This window comes from Bufo gargarizans, chromosome 4, assembly GCF_014858855.1.
Source record: "Bufo gargarizans isolate SCDJY-AF-19 chromosome 4, ASM1485885v1, whole genome shotgun sequence".
NCBI lineage: Eukaryota > Metazoa > Chordata > Amphibia > Anura > Bufonidae > Bufo > Bufo gargarizans.
In genome coordinates, this window is record NC_058083.1 from 163,597,838 (window position 1) to 163,623,686 (window position 25,849).

The 25,849-nt window shown below is 38.2% G+C and overlaps 1 protein-coding gene across 3 annotated transcripts in view; it reads right to left on the bottom strand.

Annotated features, from left to right (window-relative positions):
• SI (sucrase-isomaltase) overlaps positions 1–25,849 on the bottom strand; it is a 360,959-nt gene that overhangs the window by 87,469 nt on the left and 247,641 nt on the right. For all 3 annotated transcript variants that reach the window (XM_044289835.1, XM_044289836.1, XM_044289837.1), the window contains 13 exons: positions 25,062–25,219; positions 19,611–19,779; positions 17,639–17,735; positions 15,427–15,539; positions 15,211–15,336; positions 14,308–14,436; positions 13,960–14,070; positions 12,879–12,941; positions 10,273–10,389; positions 9,635–9,719; positions 8,116–8,254; positions 5,091–5,224; positions 4,516–4,550 (listed from right to left, as the gene is read on the bottom strand). In XM_044289835.1, the coding sequence (XP_044145770.1) occupies positions 4,516–4,550; positions 5,091–5,224; positions 8,116–8,254; positions 9,635–9,719; positions 10,273–10,389; positions 12,879–12,941; positions 13,960–14,070; positions 14,308–14,436; positions 15,211–15,336; positions 15,427–15,539; positions 17,639–17,735; positions 19,611–19,779; positions 25,062–25,219 (1,476 nt within the window). The remainder of the gene's footprint in view (positions 1–4,515; positions 4,551–5,090; positions 5,225–8,115; positions 8,255–9,634; positions 9,720–10,272; positions 10,390–12,878; positions 12,942–13,959; positions 14,071–14,307; positions 14,437–15,210; positions 15,337–15,426; positions 15,540–17,638; positions 17,736–19,610; positions 19,780–25,061; positions 25,220–25,849) is intronic.

Here is a 25,849-nt window from a genome sequence, read left to right on the forward strand (position 1 = left end):
GCAGAAGTTCATTCACAACTACCCCGACATGTCAGAGCTGCTGCATAAAGTGCGGGCCGTCTGTTCGCGCTTCCGGCGTTCACATCCTGCCGCTGCTCGCCTGTCTGCGCTACAGCGTAACTTCGGCCTTCCCGCTCACCGCCTCATATGCGACGTGCCCACCAGGTGGAACTCCACCTTGCACATGCTGGACAGACTGTGCGAGCAGCAGCAGGCCATAGTGGAGTTTCAGCTGCAGCACGCACGGGTCAGTCGCACTACAGAACAGCACCACTTCACCACCAATGACTGGGCCTCCATGCGAGACCTGTGTGCCCTGTTGCGCTGTTTCGAGTACTCCACCAACATGGCCAGTGGCGATGACACCGTTATCAGCGTTACAATACCACTTCTATGTCTCCTTGAGAAAACACTTAGGGCGATGATGGAACAGGAGGTGGCCCAGGAGGAGGAGGAGGAGGATGAGGAAGAGGGGTCATTTTTAGCACTTTCAGGCCAGTCTCTTCGAAGTGACTCAGAGGGAGGTTTTTTGCAACAGCAGAGGCCAGGTACAAATGTGGCCAGCCAGGGCCCACTACTGGAGGACGAGGAGGACGAGGATGAGGAGGAGGTGGAGGAGGATGAGGATGAAGCATGGTCACAGCGGGGTGGCACCCAACGCAGCTCGGGTCCATCACTGGTGCGTGGCTGGGGGGAAAGGCAGGACGATGACGATACGCCTCCCACAGAGGACAGCTTGTCCTTACCCCTGGGCAGCCTGGCACACATGAGCGACTACATGCTGCAGTGCCTGCGCAACGACAGCAGAGTTGCCCACATTTTAACCTGTGCGGACTACTGGGTTGCCACCCTGCTGGATCCACGCTACAAAGACAATGTGCCCACCTTACTTCCTGCACTGGAGCGTGATAGGAAGATGCGCGAGTACAAGCGCACGTTGGTAGACGCGCTACTGAGAGCATTCCCAAATGTCACAGGGGAACAAGTGGAAGCCCAAGGCCAAGGCAGAGGAGGAGCAAGAGGTCGCCAAGGCAGCTGTGTCACGGCCAGCTCCTCTGAGGGCAGGGTTAGCATGGCAGAGATGTGGAAAACTTTTGTCAACACGCCACAGCTAACTGCACCACCACCTGATACGCAACGTGTTAGCAGGAGGCAACATTTCACTAACATGGTGGAACAGTACGTGTGCACACCCCTCCACGTACTGACTGATGGTTCGGCCCCATTCAACTTCTGGGTCTCTAAATTGTCCACGTGGCCAGAGCTAGCCTTTTATGCCTTGGAGGTGCTGGCCTGCCCGGCAGCCAGCGTTTTGTCTGAACGTGTATTCAGCACGGCAGGGGGCGTCATTACAGACAAACGCAGCCGCCTGTCTACAGCCAATGTGGACAAGCTGACGTTCATAAAAATGAACCAGGCATGGATCCCACAGGACCTGTCCGTCCCTTGTCCAGATTAGACATTAACTACCTCCCCATAACCATATATTATTGGACTCCAGGGCACTTCCTCATTCAATCCTATTTTTATTTTCATTTTACCATTATATTGCGATGCTACCCAAAGTTGAATGAACCTCTCCTCTGCCTGTGTGCTAGGCCTAAATATATGCCAATGGACTGTTGCAGTGGTGGCTGACATGAAGCCTGATTCTCTGCTATGACATGCAGACTAATTCTCTGCTGACATGAAGCCAGATTGTCTGTTACGGGACCTCTCTCCTCTGCCTGGGTGCTGGGCCTAAATTTATGACAATGGACTGTTGCAGTGGTGGCTGACGTGAAGCCTGATTCTCTGCTATGACATGCAGACTGATTCTCTGCTGTCATGAAGCCAGATTGTCTGTTACGGGACCTTTCTCCTCTACCTGGGTTCTGGGCCTAAATTTATGAAAATTGACTCTTACAGTGGTGGGTGACGTGAAGCCTGATTCTCTGCTATGATATGAAGACTGATTCTCTGCTGACATGAAGCCAGATTGTCTGTTACGGGACCTTTCTCCTCTGCCTGGGTTCTGGGCCTAAATTTATGAAAATTGACTCTTACAGTGGTGGGTGACGTGAAGCCTGATTCTCTGCTATGATATGAAGACTGATTCTCTGCTGACATGAAGCCAGATTGTCTGTTACGGGACCTTTCTCCTCTGCCTGGGTTCTGGGCCTAAATTTATGAAAATTGACTCTTACAGTGGTGGGTGACGTGAAGCCTGATTCTCTGCTATGATATGAAGACTGATTCTCTGCTGACATGAAGCCAGATTGTCTGTTCCGGGACCTTTCTCCTCTGCCTGGGTTCTGGGCCTAAATTTATGAAAATTGACTCTTACAGTGGTGGGTGACGTGAAGCCTGATTCTCTGCTATGATATGAAGACTGATTCTCTGCTGACATGAAGCCAGATTGTCTGTTACGGGACCTTTCTCCTCTGCCTGGGTTCTGGGCCTAAATTTATGAAAATTGACTCTTACAGTGGTGGGTGACGTGAAGCCTGATTCTCTGCTATGATATGAAGACTGATTCTCTGCTGACATGAAGCCAGATTGTCTGTTACGGGACCTTTCTCCTCTGCCTGGGTTCTGGGCCTAAATTTATGAAAATTGACTCTTACAGTGGTGGGTGACGTGAAGCCTGATTCTCTGCTATGATATGAAGACTGATTCTCTGCTGACATGAAGCCAGATTCTCTGTTACGGGACCTCTCTCCTCTGCCTGGGTGCTGGGCCTAAATTTATGACAATGGACTGTTGCAGTGGTGGCTGACGTGAAGCCTGATTCTCTGCTATGACATGCAGACTGATTCTCTGCTGACATGAAGCCAGATTCTCTGTTACGGGACCTCTCTCCTCTGCCTGTGTGTGTGCTGGGCCTAAATATATGCCAATGGACTGTTGCAGTGGTGGCTGACGTGAAGCCTCATTCTCTGCTATGACATGCAGACTAATTCTCTGCTGACATGAAGACAGATTCTCTGTTACGGGACCTCTCTCCTCTGCCTGGGTGCCGGGGCCTAAATATCTGAGAATGGACTGTTCCAGTGGTGGGTGACGGGAAGCCAGATTCTCTGCTATGGAACCTCTCTCCAATTGATTTTGGTTAATTTTTATTTATTTAATTTTTATTTTAATTCATTTCCCTATCCACATTTGTTTGCAGGGGATTTACCTACATGTTGCTGCCTTTTGCAGCCCTCTAGCTCTTTCCTGGGCTGTTTTACAGCCTTTTTAGTGCCGAAAAGTTCGGGTCCCCATTGACTTCAATGGGGTTCGGGTTCGGGACGAAGTTCGGATCGGGTTCGGATCCCGAACCCGAACATTTCCGGGATGTTCGGCCGAACTTCTCGAACCCGAACATCCAGGTGTTCGCTCAACTCTACTGATCACCTATCCAAAGAATAGAGCACCAGTTACAAAAAAGGTATAGAACTCCTTTAAATAATAATAATAATAATAATAATAATAATAATTAATAATAATAAAAAATTAGATATATGATTTTTGTATTTAAAAAAAGGATTGAAAAGTAAAGGCCTTTATATGTAAATTTGGCTGCAGGAGTAATGTATACACATGATAGGGGACACATCAGCACACTGTGCCATAAATGTGGCACCAAAATGTACAACTTTTTGCTTGGCATACAATAACAGCAGATATTAATATCAGCTTGTAGATGGCATAGCTTTAATTTCTGGTGCATGGACCTGACATCATACCCATAATAATCCCTAAGTATTATTCTGCTGAATAATAATTGTTGCCATTTCATTATATTTCAGCCAACTTTTCTTATTTTACAGATATTGCAACTATATATTGTATAAAAATATTCATATCTGAATAAACATGCTCTGTTTCCTTGTATTGAGTATGATCAGCCCTGCTGTATTTCACATTTGCCTTTCTAATAGCCAAGTTGGCTGCTGCCAACACTACATGCTAGGAAAGAGTATAGTGGACTCATAGAGGGGGAGTTATCGTGAAGGGAATTTTAGAAGCTAGTTTTTCTTGAGTCTGTGTTATGGTAATGTCAGCCAAATTTATCAAACGTCTGACACTGTTTGATAAATATGGTGCAGCTTTAAACATACTGCTATGGTATAGAGACATTTTTTTTATGCCACCTACCCTACTGGAGTAAGATTGTTTCTTCTTTGCCACTATTTAAAAAGTCGCAGTTAATAAATCTGGTAGTGACCTAATTACCATAGCTAACCACACTAACCAGCTCTCTCTCTTTACAAATTAAAGTGGTGAATGTGACATTAAATTACAAAGAAATAATAATTGTAAACGGTAAAGATGTGTGTAACACTGTGTGTGGTGGGGTGAGTTTTCTGGCATAAATTTTGATGCAAATGGAGTGATAAATTCCTGACTCTGCTGCGTTCACGAGGGGTATATTCCCCTTGCCTTCTGACTCCTCACAGCTCTATCCTGATACTGATGTACTTTACAAACAAATGTACCTCATGGAATAAATAGTTAACATTTAATAATATTTTTATATAAATTACTTACATATGAAATACCAAAAAGGCTAAAGTCCAACATGCCTAAAAAAGCAAAATAAAAATAATCATGTTACAACATTTAAAAGTCAGTTAAGCAATACTAAGCTGGATTTCCTCGCGCTTCGTGGTAACGAATCAATAAAAAAAAAAAACATATCTCCTCAATTTTGTCACTGAGAAGCTGTCACTGCCAACTTGATTGAAAAAAACGTGCAAAATCGAGCAAAGAGATGAGTATGTTTTTTTTTTTATTTTTTTATTTTTTTTGCCACAAAGGCCTCAATATAAATGTCATATGCCACGATCAGTGATTAACGCAGCATCTGAGGAATTCAATGATGGGGAAGCGGGGGGGGGGGGGGGGGGACCTTCGAAATTCGGCAAAGCAGCCAAATCAATTTTTTATAACTTTGCTCGAGATGAATATATTTGTTTGATTGCAACTACTAAATACTAGAGGTTACTTAATACTAATTACTAATATTTTTCTGAATGCAACTAGTACGTCGGGGTTATAGCAAATACCCACACAGAGTTCTCCCATTTATTCCATGTGCATGATCATGGTGACATTATACTTACCGATAATAGATTTATCAATCTGATTCCAAGCAGCAGTGTTATCTCCAAGCCAATGTCCTACCCACTGTCCAGACGAAGGATATGTAGAACGAGTGACAACTATTCCACGTTCTCCTGTGATGTTGCGCAGAGCACTTAAAAAAAAAAAGGTGCATGTTATGTATATATATTTGGGACATATAGGACCTTAAACAATGTAATCAATTTTTTCCATAATTCAAAGAGCTTAAAGGGGTTGTCCGAGTAATTGTTTTGTTATTTGTATGTTTCTAACTTATCAAATGTAAAGGCTTTACCAAGTACTTGCTGCATCTATAGTTGCTGATTTCTCAGATTTCACTAAGGGTCACCTGACCTGTGATGTCAGCTTCTCTCCCTGCTCTGATGATGTTTCCTGCACAAGCCTGAGAGCTGATCTGTGTCTGTACACGAGACATCACTGTGCTGGCCACATCCCCTACACTTCCGTCTGCTGCTTATTGCTCTCTCCCTGGATTCTTCAGGAAAAAACTTTAACCCCTTCAGCAGCACAGACTCAGGGCTGAAGGCTTTGCTGAGTAGCTGCAGGCAGTGAGGAGACAAATGCTGGGCACAGGAGCTGACAGAATAGAGGAGTTCTGCAGAGCATTGCACAGGAACAAGTAGGGGGAAGATCCTGTGTGTATCAGCAGTGTCATTGTACAGCTGGGACTCGTAGTCCTACACATACAACATGCTGCTGAGTCTCCCAGCAGGCAGACATGTCACTCAGGGCAGCACTTTTATTCACTCCCTTTTCAGAGCAAGGTGAGGGTCACAGATTGTTGTTACTGCAGGTAAACAAAGGGCCAGATGAGAACCAGGGAAATGAGGAAATATAATTGTTTTGCTTAAAACTTGCTTAGCTAAGGCTACTTTCACACTGGCATTTTTGCTTTACATTTGTGAGGTCCATTCAGGGCTCTCACAAGCGGTCCAAAACAGATCACTTTTGCCCTAATGTGTTCTGAATGGAAAAGGATCCGCTCAGAATGGATCAGTTTGTCTCCACTTTGTCTCCATTCCGCTTTGGAGGCGGATACCAAAACGCTGCTTGCAACGTTTTGGTGTCCATCTGACAAAATTGAACCAAACGGATACGTTCTGACACACAATGTAAGTCAATAAGGACGGATCCATTTTCTATGACACAATCTGGCACAATAAAAAAAAAAAAAAAAAAAAAACGGATCCGTCCTCCATTGACTTTCAATGGTGTTCAAGTCTTGGCTATGTTAAAGATAATACAAAAGGATCTATTATGAATGGATGCAGACGTTTGTATTATCTGAACAGATCCGTCTGCGCAGATCCATGACGGATCCGCACCAAACGCGAGTGTGAAAGTAGCCTTAGTTATATATTGCTGCCCATCAGATTTACAGTGCTATATATATTGTTTTTCATAACTCGGACAACCCCTTTAACGCACATCTCATTCATTTTGACACAAAACTTAAAGTGTTGGCCAGTTTATATGACTAGCTGCACATGTTCTAGGAACAGCACATACATGCAGCTAGTAATAAGCATTATTAAACTATTGGCACTAAATTCCAATAGTTTATTATGAATAATTAACGTGCTGGCGCTGCACTGAGAACATTGCTGCTAACAGAAGGTTCCGTCCATCAGCGGCCACCATTCACTTATAACTGGAGACGGACTTCACATGCGTAAATGAATTCCACTGATGGAAAGAACCCTCCATCAGCAGCCAGGCTCTGAGCACAGGGCCAGCATTTAGGTCGATGGACATGCGTGTAAATATTCATTATTCACATTAATCTATTGGATATCAATAATGCTTTTTACAAGCTGTATGCATGTGCTGTTACCAGCATAGGGACAGCTATTTATATAAACTGGCCAACCCCTTTAAAATTGCAATGCTAAAAGAACCATCGCTATGGTAGACTTCTTTAAATGACAGAATCTGTGTAATGCCATAAAAACTATTACAGCCAGGGTAATTGCATGTACCAAACAGTGAGGCAAAAGGGTCACACAGTAAAACTGAAAAGAAACACTTTATGGTTCTGTAGAAATGTCTGGGCATATTTATTAAAACTGTGGCCCTGATTCATAAAGAACGGCATTCCCTATGCCAGGCCTGATAGGGGCTGTGCTACTGGAGCAGGCCTTGTCATAGATTAAAGCCTCCTCCAGCAGGCCATGTGCCAGACTGAAGTCTACAACAGCTTGTAGGTGCTGTAGGTTTCAGTCATTATTTCTGAGGTTTCTGTAAATAATGATGATTGTGCCAGAGCCTATGGCCTTGCACACACTCTGCCCTCGCCTTGCCCCTTTTTTGGAAATCTGGCAAGGGTTGCGTAAAAAAATGGCCTCCACAACAAAAAAAAAGTCACAATGAAAAGTCATAAAACCGGTTTTGTGACTTAAGACCATAAAACTGGCATTGAGGGAATGAAAAATTCTCCCCTGTACAGTATGCGTGTACAAAAGTGACAATTCTTTGTGCAAACTGCAATTTGCACAAAAATGTGCAACATTTTACCATTTTCCTTTTCTCTCTGCATTTTTAAAAGGTGGGTCACCCCATCCCAATACACTTTCATTAACTTGTACTGCAAAGCTGCAATAAGTTACAGTAACAGAAATCTAAGCTAGCTCGTAGCTGGTGTAGATGTATTAAGAATCCTCTGTCCAGCTGTCAGACTTATTGACTGCCGTTTGAAATGCCAGCTAGTCAGTATTTTTTGATTTTTCTATCCACTGGAGACATTTGATGTTAGATAGTTGGGAGTCATATCCCCTACTCGTCTATAGCTGCGCTAATGTGGCAAGGAGGCATTTATTGGATCAACAATAACACACACAGGGTTTAGTTGTTCCATTTTCTTGCATAGTGTTCAAATGGAGTGGTGGTACTCATGCTCTATTCAAACTCCATGGCTGTCTGCCTGGGGAACGGGAGACTAGGGCAGCTTGTTTTAATGGTCATTCCATTGTTCAGGCTCCACTGAAATGTAAGTAAAAACCTTACTCATATGTTGGTTTTGAGTGTGACCATCCATATAAATTGTGGACATTATAGTGGTCCACAGGAGTTCCATCAGGCAGGTGTTGTCGACTTTCCATGCATAATGTCTTATATAGTAATCCTTTGTCACGGTCGCTTAATGCTAAAAGAAAAGCAAAGCACAAATTATTTTACTTTGAAACTATTAAATGTACTACAATATCGTTAGTTATTCATGTTCTATCAGTTTGTCATCTTATAAAATTTGTGACAATCTAATTGCTAACTTCTTCATAAAGGAAAGCTACAGGAAAAAATGGTGTTGAAGTTTTCTCAATAATTAGTGTCCCTCTAAAGTTGTTCTGTCAATAAGATAATTCACTATATACAGATGTGGCAGGCACCAAAATCAGTGGGTTAGTGCGCCATCTCAACAGTGTATTGCAATACCAATTTTAAGCTTTAAAATCTAGGTAAACTAAGACAGCTTGATAAGCTAGTGTGATAACACACATCTGGCTACATCTGTACAACCATGCTTCACTTATAGGCAAAATATCAACATTCTGATTAAGGATCAACTAATCGAGTCTACCAGTTTGTTATTCGTTCTGAATTTCTCAAAAAGTTTGGCTTCACACAAAGACATATTGTCTGTGATTTGTTTCAGGCAAATGGCAGAGAAAGATAGAGAGATGGTAGTCTTTCTCATTGTGGCGAGCACCTAGTGTGCCAGAAAATGCCCTTCTGAGTTTTTGGGAAAGATATTCAAATTAGCTTTCCTAAGCTTGTCTGATGCGAGAATATATGACATGAGGAGCATTGCCTAGCCTACAAAAGTCATGACGTACATTAACTGGTCTCCATAAAAGAAATACTATCCACCTAGAGGTACCCTCAATGCCTTGAAACACCATTTCTACTTGCCTCCTTATGGTAATGGGCTTTTTATTTATATAGATAGTTGCAGATATGAGGCTGGCTTAGCTATTTTCAAAGTTTTGCTATATAAGCATGTTTAAAAAGTTCAAAGGCAGCCATGCCAATCAGTTGTGTGAATATAATGCAATGCGCATACAGGTGTTCTTCTCACTTTTTAACTAATTGCTGTGCAGCAGCAAGTAGGTTTATTTACAGCTCTGCTGTGCCTATTAACCTGAAAATAGGTCATTGCAAGCAAAAGCAGACAAGCCCTTGAAGAATTTTTTTACCATTTCAGGATTAATTTCGGATGACACAAGAGAGTCATCCGATGTCACAGAGAGTGACACAAAATAACTAGACCATACAACCAAGCTTACACTTTTCTCGGTGAAGCTAGCAAACTGGTCGGTCTCTCTCTCTCTCTCAAATTGAACAAATCTTGAAAGGTCCATTCATCTCTAATTCTGATTTCAGTAAAACCGGTAGATAAATAGACCATGACTCAACAATTGCTATTGGGCGTTCATTTGTTTGTCATAAGTAAAACTTATGAGTTTGTTAGAGCCGGGATTTATGCTATTCCACATGTAAGCAATATTAAATGTATAGCCATTATTACCTGGCATATATGGAGGGAAGTTCAAGGCGTTATTTCTGCAACCATTTACAGATCCGTGTACAAAGCTAGCTGGTTCATTCATATCCTAAAATAATTTACAAAAAGGTACTTAATAGGCAAAAGTCACAATAGTCACAAAACATTTTATGTATAGCCTTGTGGCAACAGATACATATTGTGTGTATATGTGACCAAGCTAAATTCAGTCAGTTTTTCTTTCATGTTCACTTTGCTTAAACTGAAGTTATCATTATGAAAATGATATCAAATCTACTACCATTACAGGGTTTGCTGACCAGGTTGATATACAGATGGAGCAGTTGTAAACCTGAGTGTGATATCACATCACAAAAGCCATTAAAAGCCATCAAAAGTTGTTTTTACCATTGCTTACTTAACTTATTAAGAATCCAGATGAAGATACTGTACATATACAATATACAGGTTTAGTAAATATTAACTTGACATTTTGGCAACATTTTTGCTAAAATCTTGGTAAATTAGCAAATATGAGATGCTTGCAGAGTGTATGGGTATAAGATATTAGCCTAACAGCTAATATGTTTGATAAACATCTGTGGTCATTTATCATCTAATGTACTGCTTATTGTTATCATTAAACAAGGACATATACTTACTATCCAGAGTCCATCAAACCTAATATAATTTTTTCGGAATTCTTCAATTTCTCTGTACCACCATTTTGCTGTCCTCTCAAGAAAAAAGTCTGGGAATGCTGCATGAGCCCTATACAACTTTAAGAGTAAAAATAATGTTACTTGTTTAAAAGTGATATCATATCATAATAATATAATTATTACCAATCCAATCCCCCAGGAGGAAGAGAGAGAGGGTGTATCATAAAAACAAGGTTCCCCATAACTCAAGGTGTTGATCCTAGTCTCTGTTATTGGGGAATTATCCATACTGTTATATCTATACATTTGCCTATATAGTTTGAGCCATGTTTGATTAGATGGTCCTTTCACTTGCTAGCAATTAATCTCACAAGAGAAAACTGAAAAAACCTATTACTGTAAACATCACAGTATTACCCGGGAATATAGAAACGTCACTAAATAAGCAGCAAAAGCCGTCTAGTTACAATTCATATCTAATTTTAGCCTTCAAAATTTAAGATTTGTCGCCACAACTGCCTACTAATCTGACACACAATCGAGCCAATATAAAAAAAAAAAAATCAGCTCCGAACCCATTACATTTAGGACTACTAGAGGAATCCCTATAACCACAAGAATATACTGTAAATCCAGAAGAGAATAATAAAGCCTTTGTAGAATCATATATGGATGAAGTTCGTGAAACAGAATATACTGAATTTAGCACAATCTCCTATTTCCTTATTATTATTTTTTTGGATATTTCTTTATTCAAAGCTATAGAAAACCAATATCATACAAACATATATAAAGTATTTTTTCACATATATATCTCCCTTGATAATCCCCCCAAACATATATATTTAAAAATATTTTTCGCATAAATATATCCTTTAATAATAACACCCCCCCCCCCCCCCCCCATGGTAGCGGGGGGAAAAATAAATACATTTAAGTGTATCCATTATATAGTCTTATTGGTGAACTATTTCCTTTTAAAAAAAAGTTTCCAGATCCCTTTTCTGATGTTTTCTAAAATTGTAAGATATTGTAGATGCATTATGCTTTAATGCTTTCTTTATGTGCTTTACTAAACAATAAAAAATCCACCACAGGTGCATTTCAAATAATGAAGTTTTTATAGGACAAACAAAAGATAGCATAAAGGAGGATACTATAGCATAAAGGATGTTTAAATATCTAAAAAAAAAAGTCCTTTTCAGTTAATAAAAATACATTTATTCTGCCTTCCCTCTCTACTGGAACATATTTTTTTTTCTTTCCATTTAACATTCTGAAGTCCTCCAAACTTTTGTAAACATATGACGTGGCCTTAAAAAGTTCTCCAACTGGTATTCCAATGTGACTTTCATCTGACATGTCTAGAACTCTTTTCTCAGACCTCTTTTCCCTATTTCCTCTTCATAGATTGTAAAAGGGTATAGGCAGGGCTTTTGTCTAATATTGTATAGTTTATCTTGTTTCCATTTGTTTGTACCAAAGTGTCTTTTGTAATTGGTATGTATTATTCTGAATAAAAAATTAATGTCACGGTGGGGAGTAGGGGAAACCCCCCACCGTAAAATGATGACTGATGAGATATGACATTAGGCCTGGAAACCGGGATAAGGTAAGCAGGTCATCTCTAAACGCCACCCTAATCCAATCCTTGACCTCCTAACTGTATGAGCCAGCCTCGATGGTAGGGGGGCTCATACTCCGTAACCTGGTCCCTTCTGACCCTAAAGATTCCTGAAATAGGAGACAGGAATAAGAGACAACCAGTTCATCCACGACACCGATGAACCGGAGTCTCCCACGGGCCTAGCAACAAAGGAAGGGAAAGCCAGTGAGCAAAAAACAGATTGGCAGGTAAGCACCCAGCACAAACAACACACACTGGAACAACAGCACTTATCTGCCACAACAACTAGAGTTTTGAACTGGAACCTATACAAATGGACTGCAATCTGAACACCATCTCGGACTCAGTACGTACTGACACACATAGGAACCAGCACTCAAGCAACAGCTCACTGACTAGACTTTTTGTTTTAGACCCCCCTCTGGAGGTACAGTACAACACACTGGAAAACACCTTGCATTCATGCTGGACAAACACCAAAATATTAGACATGAAACAACAAGACATACACCACATCCTGAACATAATCCCACACCAAACATCAACACAGATAAGGTAGAGAACATAGAGGATACAAAAGGGATGACAAACTATGTTCAACAAGGTGGCCCTCAAGCTGGACAGATGGAAAGGTCCATGATGGCAGCATAACTCTAGCTCCACCAGAAGCTGAAGTCAAGTAAAACCTTAGGCTTCAAACACCAGTACTATAAGAGCCAAGAGGCCACACCTAACTCCACCTTGCTCACACCTTAACCCCTTACACACGAGAAATGGGAAGGGAACCAGACTTAAAGGGAAAGTGTCCAAACATGCTACAAACTACACATTGCCACCAGCAACAAGCATACACGGCTAAAGTGTCAAGGTCCACTACCACCAGACCATGACACAGCTGTGACAATGAACTCCTATATATTACTCTTTATATATACATAATATATGCATATTACTCTATATACATTGAGTAAATGATTACCTGTACTTGTGTATCCCAGTCCAGAGTATTATCAACAACAACATCAGGCAAGTCTGGCCAGACCTAATAGAAAAAAAGCATAATGTATCATATAATTATCATCCTTAATCTGAAGTGTGAATATTGTAATATAAATAACATAACAAGTAATAGGACTGTTTGTAATATTGAAGTTTTGGGAGGTTTCCTACAGACAATATTTATCTCTTATGTTAGGCTTCTATCATACTGTCATTTGTAGTTTCAACAGCCAGCCAGAGCTCTCTATATCTAGCATTGCTGGAGGTTACCAGAAAGCCAGCTGGCCCCATTGACTATAAAGGGGTCTGGAGAAAATCTGTGTAGCACTTAGAGGTTTTTGTCCAGCAAAATCCCGGCATATTTGCCTAGTAGCGTACAGATCTCCACCAAACCTCAGAGCTATAATCTGTGACTACAATTCCTACAATGCCTTTAATGTGTTTGAGACACCCCCTGTGTTATCATTGGTCAGGATTCTGCTTTCTCCCTCCTGCCTTCTCCCTCATCCTTGTTGCCCCACCTTCTCATATTGGCTGCTGTGTATAACCAGAAATCTATCACATGCTAAACCACCAGTGAGTAAAATGATAATTGAAACATTTATAATCAGGCAAATGAGCCTTTCTAAGGGGTCATATTGAAATGGAAGAGAGATCCATATTGAAGCATAATAAGAGTGCAATTAAATATCTTATCCTTGTGCCAATTTCTCAGAGGTTGATGTTAGAAACTTCCTGTGTAAAATGGTCATCTTTCTGTTTCTCCTCAAAATAATGTACTGCTCCAATGTCCTGGTAGTCTATGTGTCAGAAAGACCGTAGGATTTTCCAAACACAGATCCACTTTCATAGAGCTAAATTACATTTATGGTAATTCACTAACTGGGTAAAGCTTACTTAATCACACTTACTATATATGAGGAAATAAATTCTTGATAATCAAAATTGGATTTTTTTAATCAGATTTGTTAGAATTAGAATTTTTGAGATTTTATTTGTGCACATTTTTAGGAGAGTGAGTGATAAAGAGTGAAATAAATTTGCTCATATCTAACACTTACCTTTCCCCACACTATGTCATTTGAATCTGGCCATTTGATGAACACATCATCTTGCACACCTCTGTCAAAGGCTGGATAAGGCTTGGTTTCATTTCCTGCAATGGCAGGATCCTAAAAAGACAAGAAATTATTCCAAATCAGTTCAATCAATGACTTATAAGTTAGTGAACTGTATTGCAATAGTAATGATATATATTTACAACTTATTATTTCAGTAAACTAATATTTTAGTGTTTAAATGAACAATATATTTCAAAGGCGGATATTGAAGGTGAATATGCCTCCACATTAGTAACAATGTATCATCTCTTTATTAAAAAAAAAAAAGAAAAAAAAACTTTCACTTACCAAAAGTATAATAAATTTCATTCCTTCTCCTCTAATTTTGTCAACCAGATTTGGAAGTCCTTGGAAGCTTTGACCTAGGGTAAAGTCCATCTGTCGCTCCATATAGTCAATGTCAGCATACTGCACATCCTGTAAGGACAACAATTAAATTGAACCATAGACTTATTTTAAATATATTCAATATGAAAACTATAATTTCGTAAAATATAGTACAATAATGTTTTTTAAGTAAAGTGAAAATAGCTTTTGTAACAAGGGGATATATGCTTTCATAGTTTTGCAAATTAAGATTTTGGGTTGTGAAAATTGGACAAGGCTAAAGATTTTAATTGACATTTTATGGCCACAATTCTAAAGGTACTACTTCAAGTGTACTTGAAGTTTCAGTTTTTATCTTTTTATTTTTTTTCGCTGAAGATACTATATTTGAATGTCTGAGTTGTTATTGACACAATTACTGTCACGAAAAGGGATTTGGTTGCAATACCTTCACCAAAATTGACCATAGAATCATCTTTATTTTTCACTAAATTTGTCTTCCAATTTTCAATAGTTTTTACTTTACAATACCTGCTCCATTTTTGCCTTCATACTGTCCTGTATTCCAGAGTAATCTCTTATTATCACAAGTATTTCTGAGATACTCTATTCAATTGTTAACTACATATTTTGAAATATGATATAGTATCTCAGTTTTTTTCTTATTCTAGCACTCATATCTCCATAAATGCTTGTACCAACCAACAATATAGAAACTAATTTAACTTTCAAGTTTCATAGTCTGAATAATTAGCATTACTACAGCTTATAAGTTCTTTGTACTGCATATTAAAAGCATTTTTCAAGTCAGTAATTTAAGGTATTGTTGTAAACAGTATCTATTGCTATAATTACGTCACTTACATATGGTATTTGAGCATGTTTCATATTATCATATAGGTCAGAGATTTCTGAGTCATTTTCGTATCCATAGCGACACAACTGAAATCCAAGTGACCAGTAGGCTGGCATAACAGGGCGTCCAATGAGCTAAAAAGAGAAATAAATAAATACATAAATGCAAAAACTGAATTGCCTTAAAAGATATGATCCTGGAAATCTCAACAGACTGAATCTCACTTGTGTGTATTGCTTCACAACTGTCTCTGGCTCGGGACCCAAAACTACATAAAAATCCAGAATTCCTCCTATAGTGCGGAATGTTATTGCTGGGGTCTCTTGTAAAGTCACATCTGAAAATACAATAAATAAAAATCTTAAATGTAAACTGGAGCTATTAAAAATAATATTAACAACAAAGAACACCCTGCAGACGATTATAGAAAATGTAAAATCATTTATTTTACTAATTGTAACTATGTAAATAATAAAACATTTTTTTTTTTTTACTTTCAGTTATTTTTTGTTTGTAGATTGTTTAACTCTATTTTATTTACATAATTATGGGGGAAGCCATTTTGTATGAGCTGCCACCCTGTTCTGTTTATAGGAAGTCATAGATTTGTTTCCAGAAGCACAAGAACATGTAAAAACATTAGTTCTTATTGACTTCCATGAGGGAGTTTTTTGTGTATATTCTGGACCCTTTGCAAAGATCACCGTGCAGGGGAGGCAGTGAGCTGTGACATCACCTAATGTGTTATCTGTCTCTAGCTTTAAAATAGATGTGCTACTTTCCTTGAAATCCTGCCTGAGAGGATAATGAGGTTACTGCTATGGAGTGATCTCTATAGAAAACAAAATGTCATCTTATTTTAGAGGCTCAGCGGTCAAAGTAAAAACTGCAATATTACAAGATTACTTTTTAATTCAGATAATATGATGGAAAAATCTAAGAAAACAACACCAAAATGCATAACATTATCTTTAAAATAAAAAAACATTCCAGCAGATGTGGTGGAATTTAGATTTGCCTGGAAAATTTATAATAATAATAATTTAAAAAAATAATAATAATACATAAATAAATAAAAAAATATATATATTTATATATAATGGATCGATAGATATAGGTATACGGATAGATGGATATATATATATATATATATATATATATATATCTTAATTTACAGATAAAAATAATAAAAGGGCAGACTAGATTATATGAAGCATGTGGCCTTTTCTACTGTCAACTGCATTGTTATTTCCTGACTATAGTGTACCATCCATGACATATTGTCATAATGTACCGTGTTTGTTGAAATATGTCAGGCTCAGAATATGCTTTTATCAGCTTTATGTTTTTTTTTCTTTATTTATTGATAATTGTATTTATTTTAATGTATTTTTACCCCTTAAATTAATTGAAATGTATTTTCTACACTTTAAAATACTAGTACACAAATATGTACATATACATGTTTGTATATTACTAAATAAACAGCAGTAATACTAGCGGTCAGTAATAGTAAATTACTAATAAACAGCTTGGGGCCCTTTAATTAACCCTGAATTGTCTGCCAATGCAAAATGTGATAATGTCACAGTGCATTCCATGGGAAGTGTTTAATGTTACAAGGGAATTTATCATTGCTATTATTTATTATTCTTGTTATTGTTCTTGAAAGTGTGAGAACTATAAAGGACATACACTCCAATCATAAATATAAAGCTATAAGTCATCCTCAAAATTTGGTAAAATATGATATATAAGCCTATGCCTTGTCTGTGACTTATAATAATATGTTTTTGTTTTCATTGCCTTTGATGAGAAAGAGAGGAAAATGAGACTTGATGTCTTAGATAGGGATGAGCTAACCTATGGAAGTTCGGGTTCACCAGGTTTGACCAAACTTCAGGTCAAAGTTTGGGTTCGGGACCCAAACTTGACCCAGAACTAGAACCCCATTGAAGTCAATGGGAACCCAAACTTCACTTTATTATTTTCCGTTATAGCATGGTTATATCGGAAAATAATATCATTCTTTAGACAGAATGCAAAACAATATGGCCATTTAGGGGTTGAAAAAACGTCATCTTATCCACTTGATCGTGCTGTAGTTAGCTTCTTCTATCTTCACAGAACAGGACCTGCCAAAGGACCTGCAATGTGTGCAATGATGTCACCACGCTCACCCACTTGGTGACGTCAACAAGCATATGACATGTTATAACGGAAAATAATAAAATCACCCGACCACAGAACCTAACCCGGACTTCAGTGAAAAAGTCTGGGTTTGGGTCTGGGTACCAAACTCACAAAGTATGGTACAAAACCAAACTTTGCAGGTTCATTCATCCCTAGTCTTACACACTACTACTAATTCTAAAGCTACAAAAATGACAATATACTGATTGACATGATGCATAAAAAACTGTTACAAAAGTTTACCCATAGCATTGCTGTTGAGTAAAAGGACTCCATGAGCATTTCCATCATTATCTAATCCCATATAAAATGGATGAACTCCATATGAATTAATATGGTACTGAAATAAAAAAAAGACATTATATGATATAATACTGTTATTACAAATAAGGCTTTAATATCTTTATTTTTTATTTTTAGACAAACAAAACCTTGCAGTGTTAGACTGAGTGAACTACTTTGGCTCATAAAGTACCACTGAACCACTCTAATTTCAAACTTGATGTCATGTAAATTAACCTCTTCCCGACATATAACGTACTAGTATGTCACATTTCGGGTGTTTAAAGATGGTGCCCGCTACGGAGGTTTCATATAGCAGACACCTGGGCCTAATGTCCACGACTGTCAGTAATGCCGATCGCACACTTTTAACCCTTCAGACGCTGTGCTTTTAACTCCCAAAGCACGTGCTTCTGGGTGTGTTCTGGCTCCCTGGCAAGGATCTGCGGAGCTAGATGCAGTGTGTGGCAGCTTCTGTCCTCCTGAATGACAAGAGGCTGACACATATTAGATCCTAGGGAGCCGCTGCCTGTGGCTATGGAAATTGAATATGGAGATGTCCTAAGTATCTGTGGGTAGGTTAACATGTTGCAGTTTAAAATGTGTTAAAAAAAACTCAGCAAAAGCATATTATGAAAAAAAATCATGCATTTTTGTATAGTTCACCTATGAATTACCATATCTCAAAATGTTTTTATTTTCACTTTTGTTATTGTTAGGAAAAAAAATTGTGTAAACCTGGCCTTAGTGACTAAGAAATGCAACTCTAGCACTATGTTGGCCACTAACATAAAGCTGTACTTTGCTATTTCTTATTGACCATCAACAGAGTCAACATTTTGAGAGACAGTTACAACAGAGAATTAACATATGAAGAATACCATCTTTAGCACTTTCCATATTGCACCAGATAACCTTAGCTCACAAGATATACTTTTGGTTTTCTTAATAGACCAGAAAGCTGTGGAATTCAGCTGGCTTATTGTTACATATAGAACACTGAACACCAACAACTCTGTCACATCCCAGTCTGTTATGGAGACATAGCACTTTTATATTTTCGTATGAGAAAGCTAATGCATATTTTTAGGTTTATTTCTGGTATGTGTCTTTTTAAAAATTAAAATGTAAACGTGGCCATACACACTAGAAGGTTGGACAAAAACATTTTGATTTTGGCTGCAGTTGCTAATCATCTATTGTGTATTGGGGTATCCCAACTGTCCCCTATGGCAAAGTTGAATTTTAACATTTCCATTCAATTTGTTCTCAAAGGAGAAAAAAACATGATCAGAGGTGTTTGACAGTTTGATAGCACTGTATTCCCCTCTGCAAACAACCCTAGGATGAGCGGAGCCTGTGTGTGTGTTTTGTGGGCTTGGGAAGAATAACTGTCAGATGAACTAACATCTGAGTGTGAATGGCCACCCTTAGTGTTCATAAAACACATAATTACAGGGTTGCCCCACCATAAGACCTTATTCCCTATCCTGTGGATAAGTATCTGACCAGTGGGAGTCTGACCACTGGAAACACCACCAATCACAAGACTGAGGTACCAGAGTCCTCAGTAAGTGTATCGGTGTTAACGTATGAGCACTGCCACTCCGTTCAGCTCTGCCAAAGAGCCAGGAACTGCCAAAGAAAAGCCCAGTACTGCCCTCACTATCTCTGACAGTCCTATAGAGTTAAGCTGAGTGGAGCAGTAGCCTTCTTGTTTGACTACTGATCCATTCACTCCAGGGACTCCAGTATCTCATTTTTATGATTGGTGAGAGTCCCAGTGGTCAGATCCCAACAATCAGATACATATCCCACTGTGAATGGGGAATATATTTTTATGGTGAGATAGCCACTTCGAGAACTTAATATAAGTAATTTATACAGTACATTATTGCTCAATGTATGAATGATCTTAACAACAGCGTCTTACCCCAGGAGGCTGATCTTTAGCAAATAGACCTATAGTTTTTCTATTTGTTTCATGACGGTATTTTGGATGTTCAGTTTCTCCCAATCCAAATACATAATTTGATGGAAGCCTGGTGGAAATCTGAAGAAACATATCTTCAAACGTCATTCCTGGCAACTTCGAATCCCAACTGGAAATGCAAACATAGTAATTGTAGAATTATATATGTAAGTTTAAAAGATAAGTCAGCAAACTTAAGCAGATATAGTGGAATGACAGTGACAGCAAAAGACTGTATTATACATGGAATAAAAATACACTTTAAAAGTTATTGAAAAGTTGGCATTTTTAAAATTTTCAGAACAATAGGTGAACAACTCCTTAATGCCATTATTTGAAGCCACAGGCATTGTTGTTCATAATATATATATATATGATCTCTAGACTGCTAAAAATGCTATTTCTTAAAGTAAAATCAGCTGTACACATTTCCATCAGCATCTCTAATTCAAGTGTCTCAAACATTCGAAACTCAAAGGACAGATGATACAAGCAATAATCCCCCTGGACGGAAGTCTAATTTCTTTTTGAGAGAGCCTGACATTTTATAGAGGAATCAATTGCTTTCAAAGCGCAAATGAGTTTCGGAGGAAGTGCTTGAAGATATTCCCTCTGGCTCACTAATGGTCCCCTAAAATAACAAACCTCTCCAAAAAGTAGTAGCTTAATTAATTTACCTAACAAAACACTTTCATCGCGAGAGGACTGTAAGCATTTTAACTTATAAATTCTGAGACATATAACAATTATAAAAATAAAAATAAACTAAGTATATCATCCATACAGACTGTGCCTTTAGTAACAGTGAAATTTTTATATTGAAAGGAAATTGTCTGTTGGTAACAGGCTTATATGGGGTTCTGTATGTATGCATGTATGTAGGTACAGTACAGAGCTGCTTTAGCTTTCCTGTATAGTCTAAGATTCTGTACCCAAGTACTAATATTTTATATACCGTAAACCCCAATTATACATTCACTAATTTGTGCAGATCTGTCGCCCCTTAGCTTGATTTTTGTTAATGACTCCAATTCAGCACAATATCACCATATGCTAACAAATGTTTAGCTGGGATATGCAATGTTATTATAAATGGTAGGGATCTCACTTCTGGGAACCTGGGTATTCTGAGAACAAAGGGACAAAAGCCCCTAAGACTTGTCTCCTTCATAGCACCCAGGGCTGTACTTCAGTTTCTCATAAAAGTGGTGGATGCTGGTGCCCCTGTGTTGGAAAAAAAACTTTAAAGGAGTTCTGGTTCTCCAGGACTGATTTGGAAAAAACTGCAAGCAACCTATCCTAGAATGTGAGAAGGACTATTTGCTTCCACTTCCAGAATTGCCTAGTGGAGTAAGTGGGTAGGGCCTCACTACACACTACACTGCTCTACAATAGATGGTAATGATGTGATCATGCTTATATGCCATCATGGCTAAGCAGCCTGATGCACCAATATGTAGTACATGCAAGTGCCAGTGCCTAGTGAATAGTAAGGCCTCACTCACCTCCTCACTTACCTAGGCAGCTCTGCAAAGGAGCAACCTGTCGTGGTCATGTTCTAGGCCAGCTTAAGTGCTATATCTACTCACTTGTTAGTTGCAACTATGGGAAAAAACCCTTTAACAATGATCAGAGACTATATAAAGAGACTATAATAGAGAAAATATAAAAAAAGTAAGAAAGAGCCATACACAGTATGTCCCTATTTAATATGCTAAGACAGAATTTTATACTGTCTTTGGAATAAGCTAAGCCAGCAAACAGGCGGCATTAACTAGACTAGACAGTTGTGCCAGATTTTTCATCCAGCATCAACCACTATAAAAATTTGGCACAGATTGTCTAAGTTTATTTGGATTGGTAAATTTGGACCCAAGTTTCCTTCTAGTTATATAAAGACAGCCATTATTTTTGGCAATAATTTAGTCCTATTTTGGAGCCATATATTTTGGGAAGTCATTTCCATTTTTTCTGATAGCAGCTGCCCCTTTGGTAGTAAGACAAAAAATCAGATAATGTAACACATGTCCCTTTCTGTCTTGTTCTGTATTGTGGCTATTTGGAGTCTGTGATAGGGTCATGAAACATTGTTGACAGTGTGTGGCCTGGGTTAGCAATCTCCAGCACTTTAGCTGGTGTGAAACTGCAACTCACAGCATGCTCCATTTACTACTATGGAAATTCAGAGAACAACTCAGCAAGTGTGCATCTTGGCAGTTGTAATTCACAACAATAACTCCTATAAAAACTCTACGCCACACAAACTGATAAGCAGAAAATTTTATTACATGATCAATTAATATCCAAAGGATAAAATGTCACAAAGGAAAAAATACATATACTTGAGGAGTGCAAGAATGTGGAAACAAAGTCCCTCCAACCACAGGAATAAGAACTACAATGATAAGGCTCAACAGTCACTATAATGCATCAAAAGCATGAGCCCACATTACTAACAATATAAGGTGTCAAACGGCTTCCTAAAAAGTAATATCATTGAATGCATCAGCAATATGCCCGGCAATGGGAACAGCTGAATCACCTAGATATTGACTGAGAGCGATAATATGAAAAATACTACAGACCTAGGTTGGAAGGAATGGCCCGACGTCCGTTTCGCAGTGGCCTGTGAAAAAGCCGTTCCTTCCAACCCAGGTCTATAGTATTTTTCATATTATCGCTCTAAGTCAATATCTGGGTGATTCAGCTGTTCCCATTGCCGGGTACATTGCTGATACACTCAGTGATATTACTTTTTAGGAAGCCGTTTGACACCTTATAATGTTAGTAATGTGGGCTCATGCTTTTGATGCATTATAGTGGCTGTTGAGTCTTATCATTGTAGTTCTTATTACTGTGGTTGGAGGTACTTTGTCCCACATTCTTGCACTCCTCAAGTATATGTATTTTATCCTTTGTGACATGTGTGGATATTAAGGATCAGTTTGTGTGGCATAGAGTTTTTATAGGAGTTAATGTTCTGGTTTCACGCATGGTATATGGTATGATATATACATTGGAGTTAATTGTAATTCACAACAACTAGAGTGCCAGAGGTTTATTTTGTGATCCCATAAATGACCTTTGTACATGAAGAGATATTCTTCAAAAAAAGGCAGAAAATGATCTGTAAAAGCAAGGGAGATTGTCCACAAAAACAGGGAAAATTGTATAATTGAATATGTTGTATAAAAAATGTGAGACATGTGGAATATGTGTTATATGTCTTAATATATTACTACTAAGGGTAAGGCAAAGGTAGACTGGGGTACTAGACTGGAACTTATGGTAGTTGCAAAAATTATGAAATATCATCCCTTCTCAGATACTATTGATATAGAAAAAATGTCTAAATATATATAAATCTGAGCTTATTGTTTTTTTTCTGTGACCCAGCATAAGTTTAAAATTGTTTGGGGTTGATGGGCACAAAAATGGCAAAGAACCCAAAATGTAGTTACATTGTATGAAAAATTTTTTTTTTAAAAAGCAAAAAATATATTGAAAATTGTGTGCTTTAAAAGGTTAGGCTACTTTCACACTTGCGTTGTTTGATTCCGGCAGGCAGTTCAGTTGCCTGAACTGCCTGCCTGATCATGAAAACTGTATGCAAACACATGTCATTTGCAGGCTGATCAGGATCCTGATAAGTCTGACAAATGCATTGCAATACCGGATCCGTTTTTCCGGTATCAACCGGAAAAACAGATCCGGTATTTATTATTTTTCACATTTATAAAGGCCTGCGCATGCGCAGACCTGGAAACCGGATCCGTTTTACCAGAACACTTGATACCGTATCTGGCATTAATACATTTCAATGGAAATTAATGCCAGATCCGGAATTCAGGCAAGTGTTCCGGAATTTTGGCCGGAGAAAATACTGCAGCATGCTGCGGTATTTTCTCTGTCTAAATACCATAAAAGTGACTGAACTGAAGACATCATGATGCATACTGAACAAATTGCTTTCTATTCAGAATGCATTGGGACAAAACTGATCAGTTTTTTTCCAGTATTGAACCTCTAGGACAGAACTCAATACCAGAAAACTTTAACGCTAGTGTGAAAGTACCCTTAGTAGTTACATAGCAGTTTGTGATACAAATTAAATTGAGTTTTGAATTTAGTATTTTGAGGCAAGAACCTGGACTGGACACTAAAGAAGGGATTTAAGGACATATACGTACTACTTCTATACTTTCCCTACTGTTTGCATTTGTTCTTGTGTTTGACTCCAAAAACTGCATAAAAACCTCTGTACAGTATGTGAGTCGAGCTGTTTTATAATGTTGCTTCTACTGCTTGTAAAGGTGTGTTATAAAGACATAGGGGAGCAGGATCTCCTTTTCTTTATGTGCTGTATATATGGAGACATCATAGTAGCTAGTCTCTGCCCCTCCTGGAACTAAGCTCAAGGTTAAATTGAGAATTAGAGATAAAGCCTATAGAGGAAAAGCTGGTGATAAATGCAGAATACAAGTCATATAATAGGCAAATTTAGTGTTTTTATTCATTTACAGATATGGCAGCTTTTTCTGAATTCACCTAAAATGACTTTAAAGACTATTTCTCACAATTAATTTGTTCATTTCAATAAGTAGTAATTAGATATACCGGTATTTAATTCTTTGTATAATGGTTTATAATCTTTCAAAGCTTTAAAACAAAATTTAAATAAAGACGTAATTCTATTCTTATGCATTTATTTTTCTATTAGTTTTTCATTTTAGTCAGTTCAACCTTTGGAGACCCTGTCAGTTTTGATTAAAGTAGTGACAGGGAGCAGAGATCATATTGACATCTCCATTCTTTTCTTAGCTGAATATGAATATACAGTAAAGTAGTAATACAGAATGTGTGAAGTGCTTCTATCTTCAATCTCAAACATGCCATAGACCATAAAAATCATTTGGGGAGAAACAGGAGCAATTTGTATCTATTCATGGTAGAGCTAATCTTTAAGCAATTATACAGTTTTAGGCTTTTTTCTTTAAGTATTCTTTGGAACACATATGTATAATCATATAGGACAGATTCCCTATATCATAGATAAGCATACATGATCTAGCAATATATGCCACATATAGTAGATGGCTAATATACAGCTAGTGTACAAGATCATGTATAAGTCCGTTTAGATATGCCAATAGTGCAATGAAATAAGATCAGTACCTCTCCAGTTGTTTGGTCACACAGCTAAACAGCAGATTATTTTTTATTTGTAGTACCCTCACTAAATGGAAGAACATAAACTATCCTCCAATCTTGCCCATTAATTACTTGCCCACATCGGCCACATTACTACAATATATAAAATCTGTATGTGACTAAGTCTAAGTAGAATATACAGTATAACTGTCTTTCAAATCGTTTTACAAGTTAGTAGATAGTGTAGTAGTCTGAACTTACATAACAGCACGATTGCTTTTCCGAATGATACGAAGTCCAAATGGCCTGCCCTTAAGAGTTTGAACTTCATAAAGACGCCCATCGTTTGTGCTGCTTGCCTGGCTTGGCTTGTTCAGCGGTATCGGAACTTCATATCTTTTTTGATTGGGATCAAAGATCTGTGAAGAAGAAACAAAAAAATCTGTTGACAAGCAATTGCTATTCAACACAAATGTTGTTTTGTGGGCCAGAAGAGAAATATCATTAGAATTCAAATAAGACATTTCTACCATATCCAACCAATCTAAATATTAGATAGTTATACCCATATAAGTATTTATTCCATTGAGGCCAGATTACTTGATCCCCTTCATACACACCAATTAACTACTCTCTATAAAACTGTTTGCCCCACCAAACCTACTTCAACTAAAATCATACTAAGATGTTCTACATCTATCATAAACCTCTTAAGCGGTTAACCGGTTCATACACAGTGAACTCTGTTTACTAAAATATTTTCTTAGTAATTGTGAGATGTTATTTTTCTTCGTCTTTGAGATGTCAAATTAACATCAACTATATTTTATCACTGTGAAAAAGCCAAAGGGGAGGTTTATCTTGTAGTTCACACTAGAAAAGTGTGTTAAAAAGTCACAAACTGTGTCTTTGTGACTTTTTAAATGCGACCATGGGGTGTGCTACACCCCATCTTTGTAGCGAAAGACCTACTATACCAACAAATCGACCATCAACCGAATAGAGAGCCGTCTTTAATCTCCCGATTGAATAGTGCTGCAATATCAAAG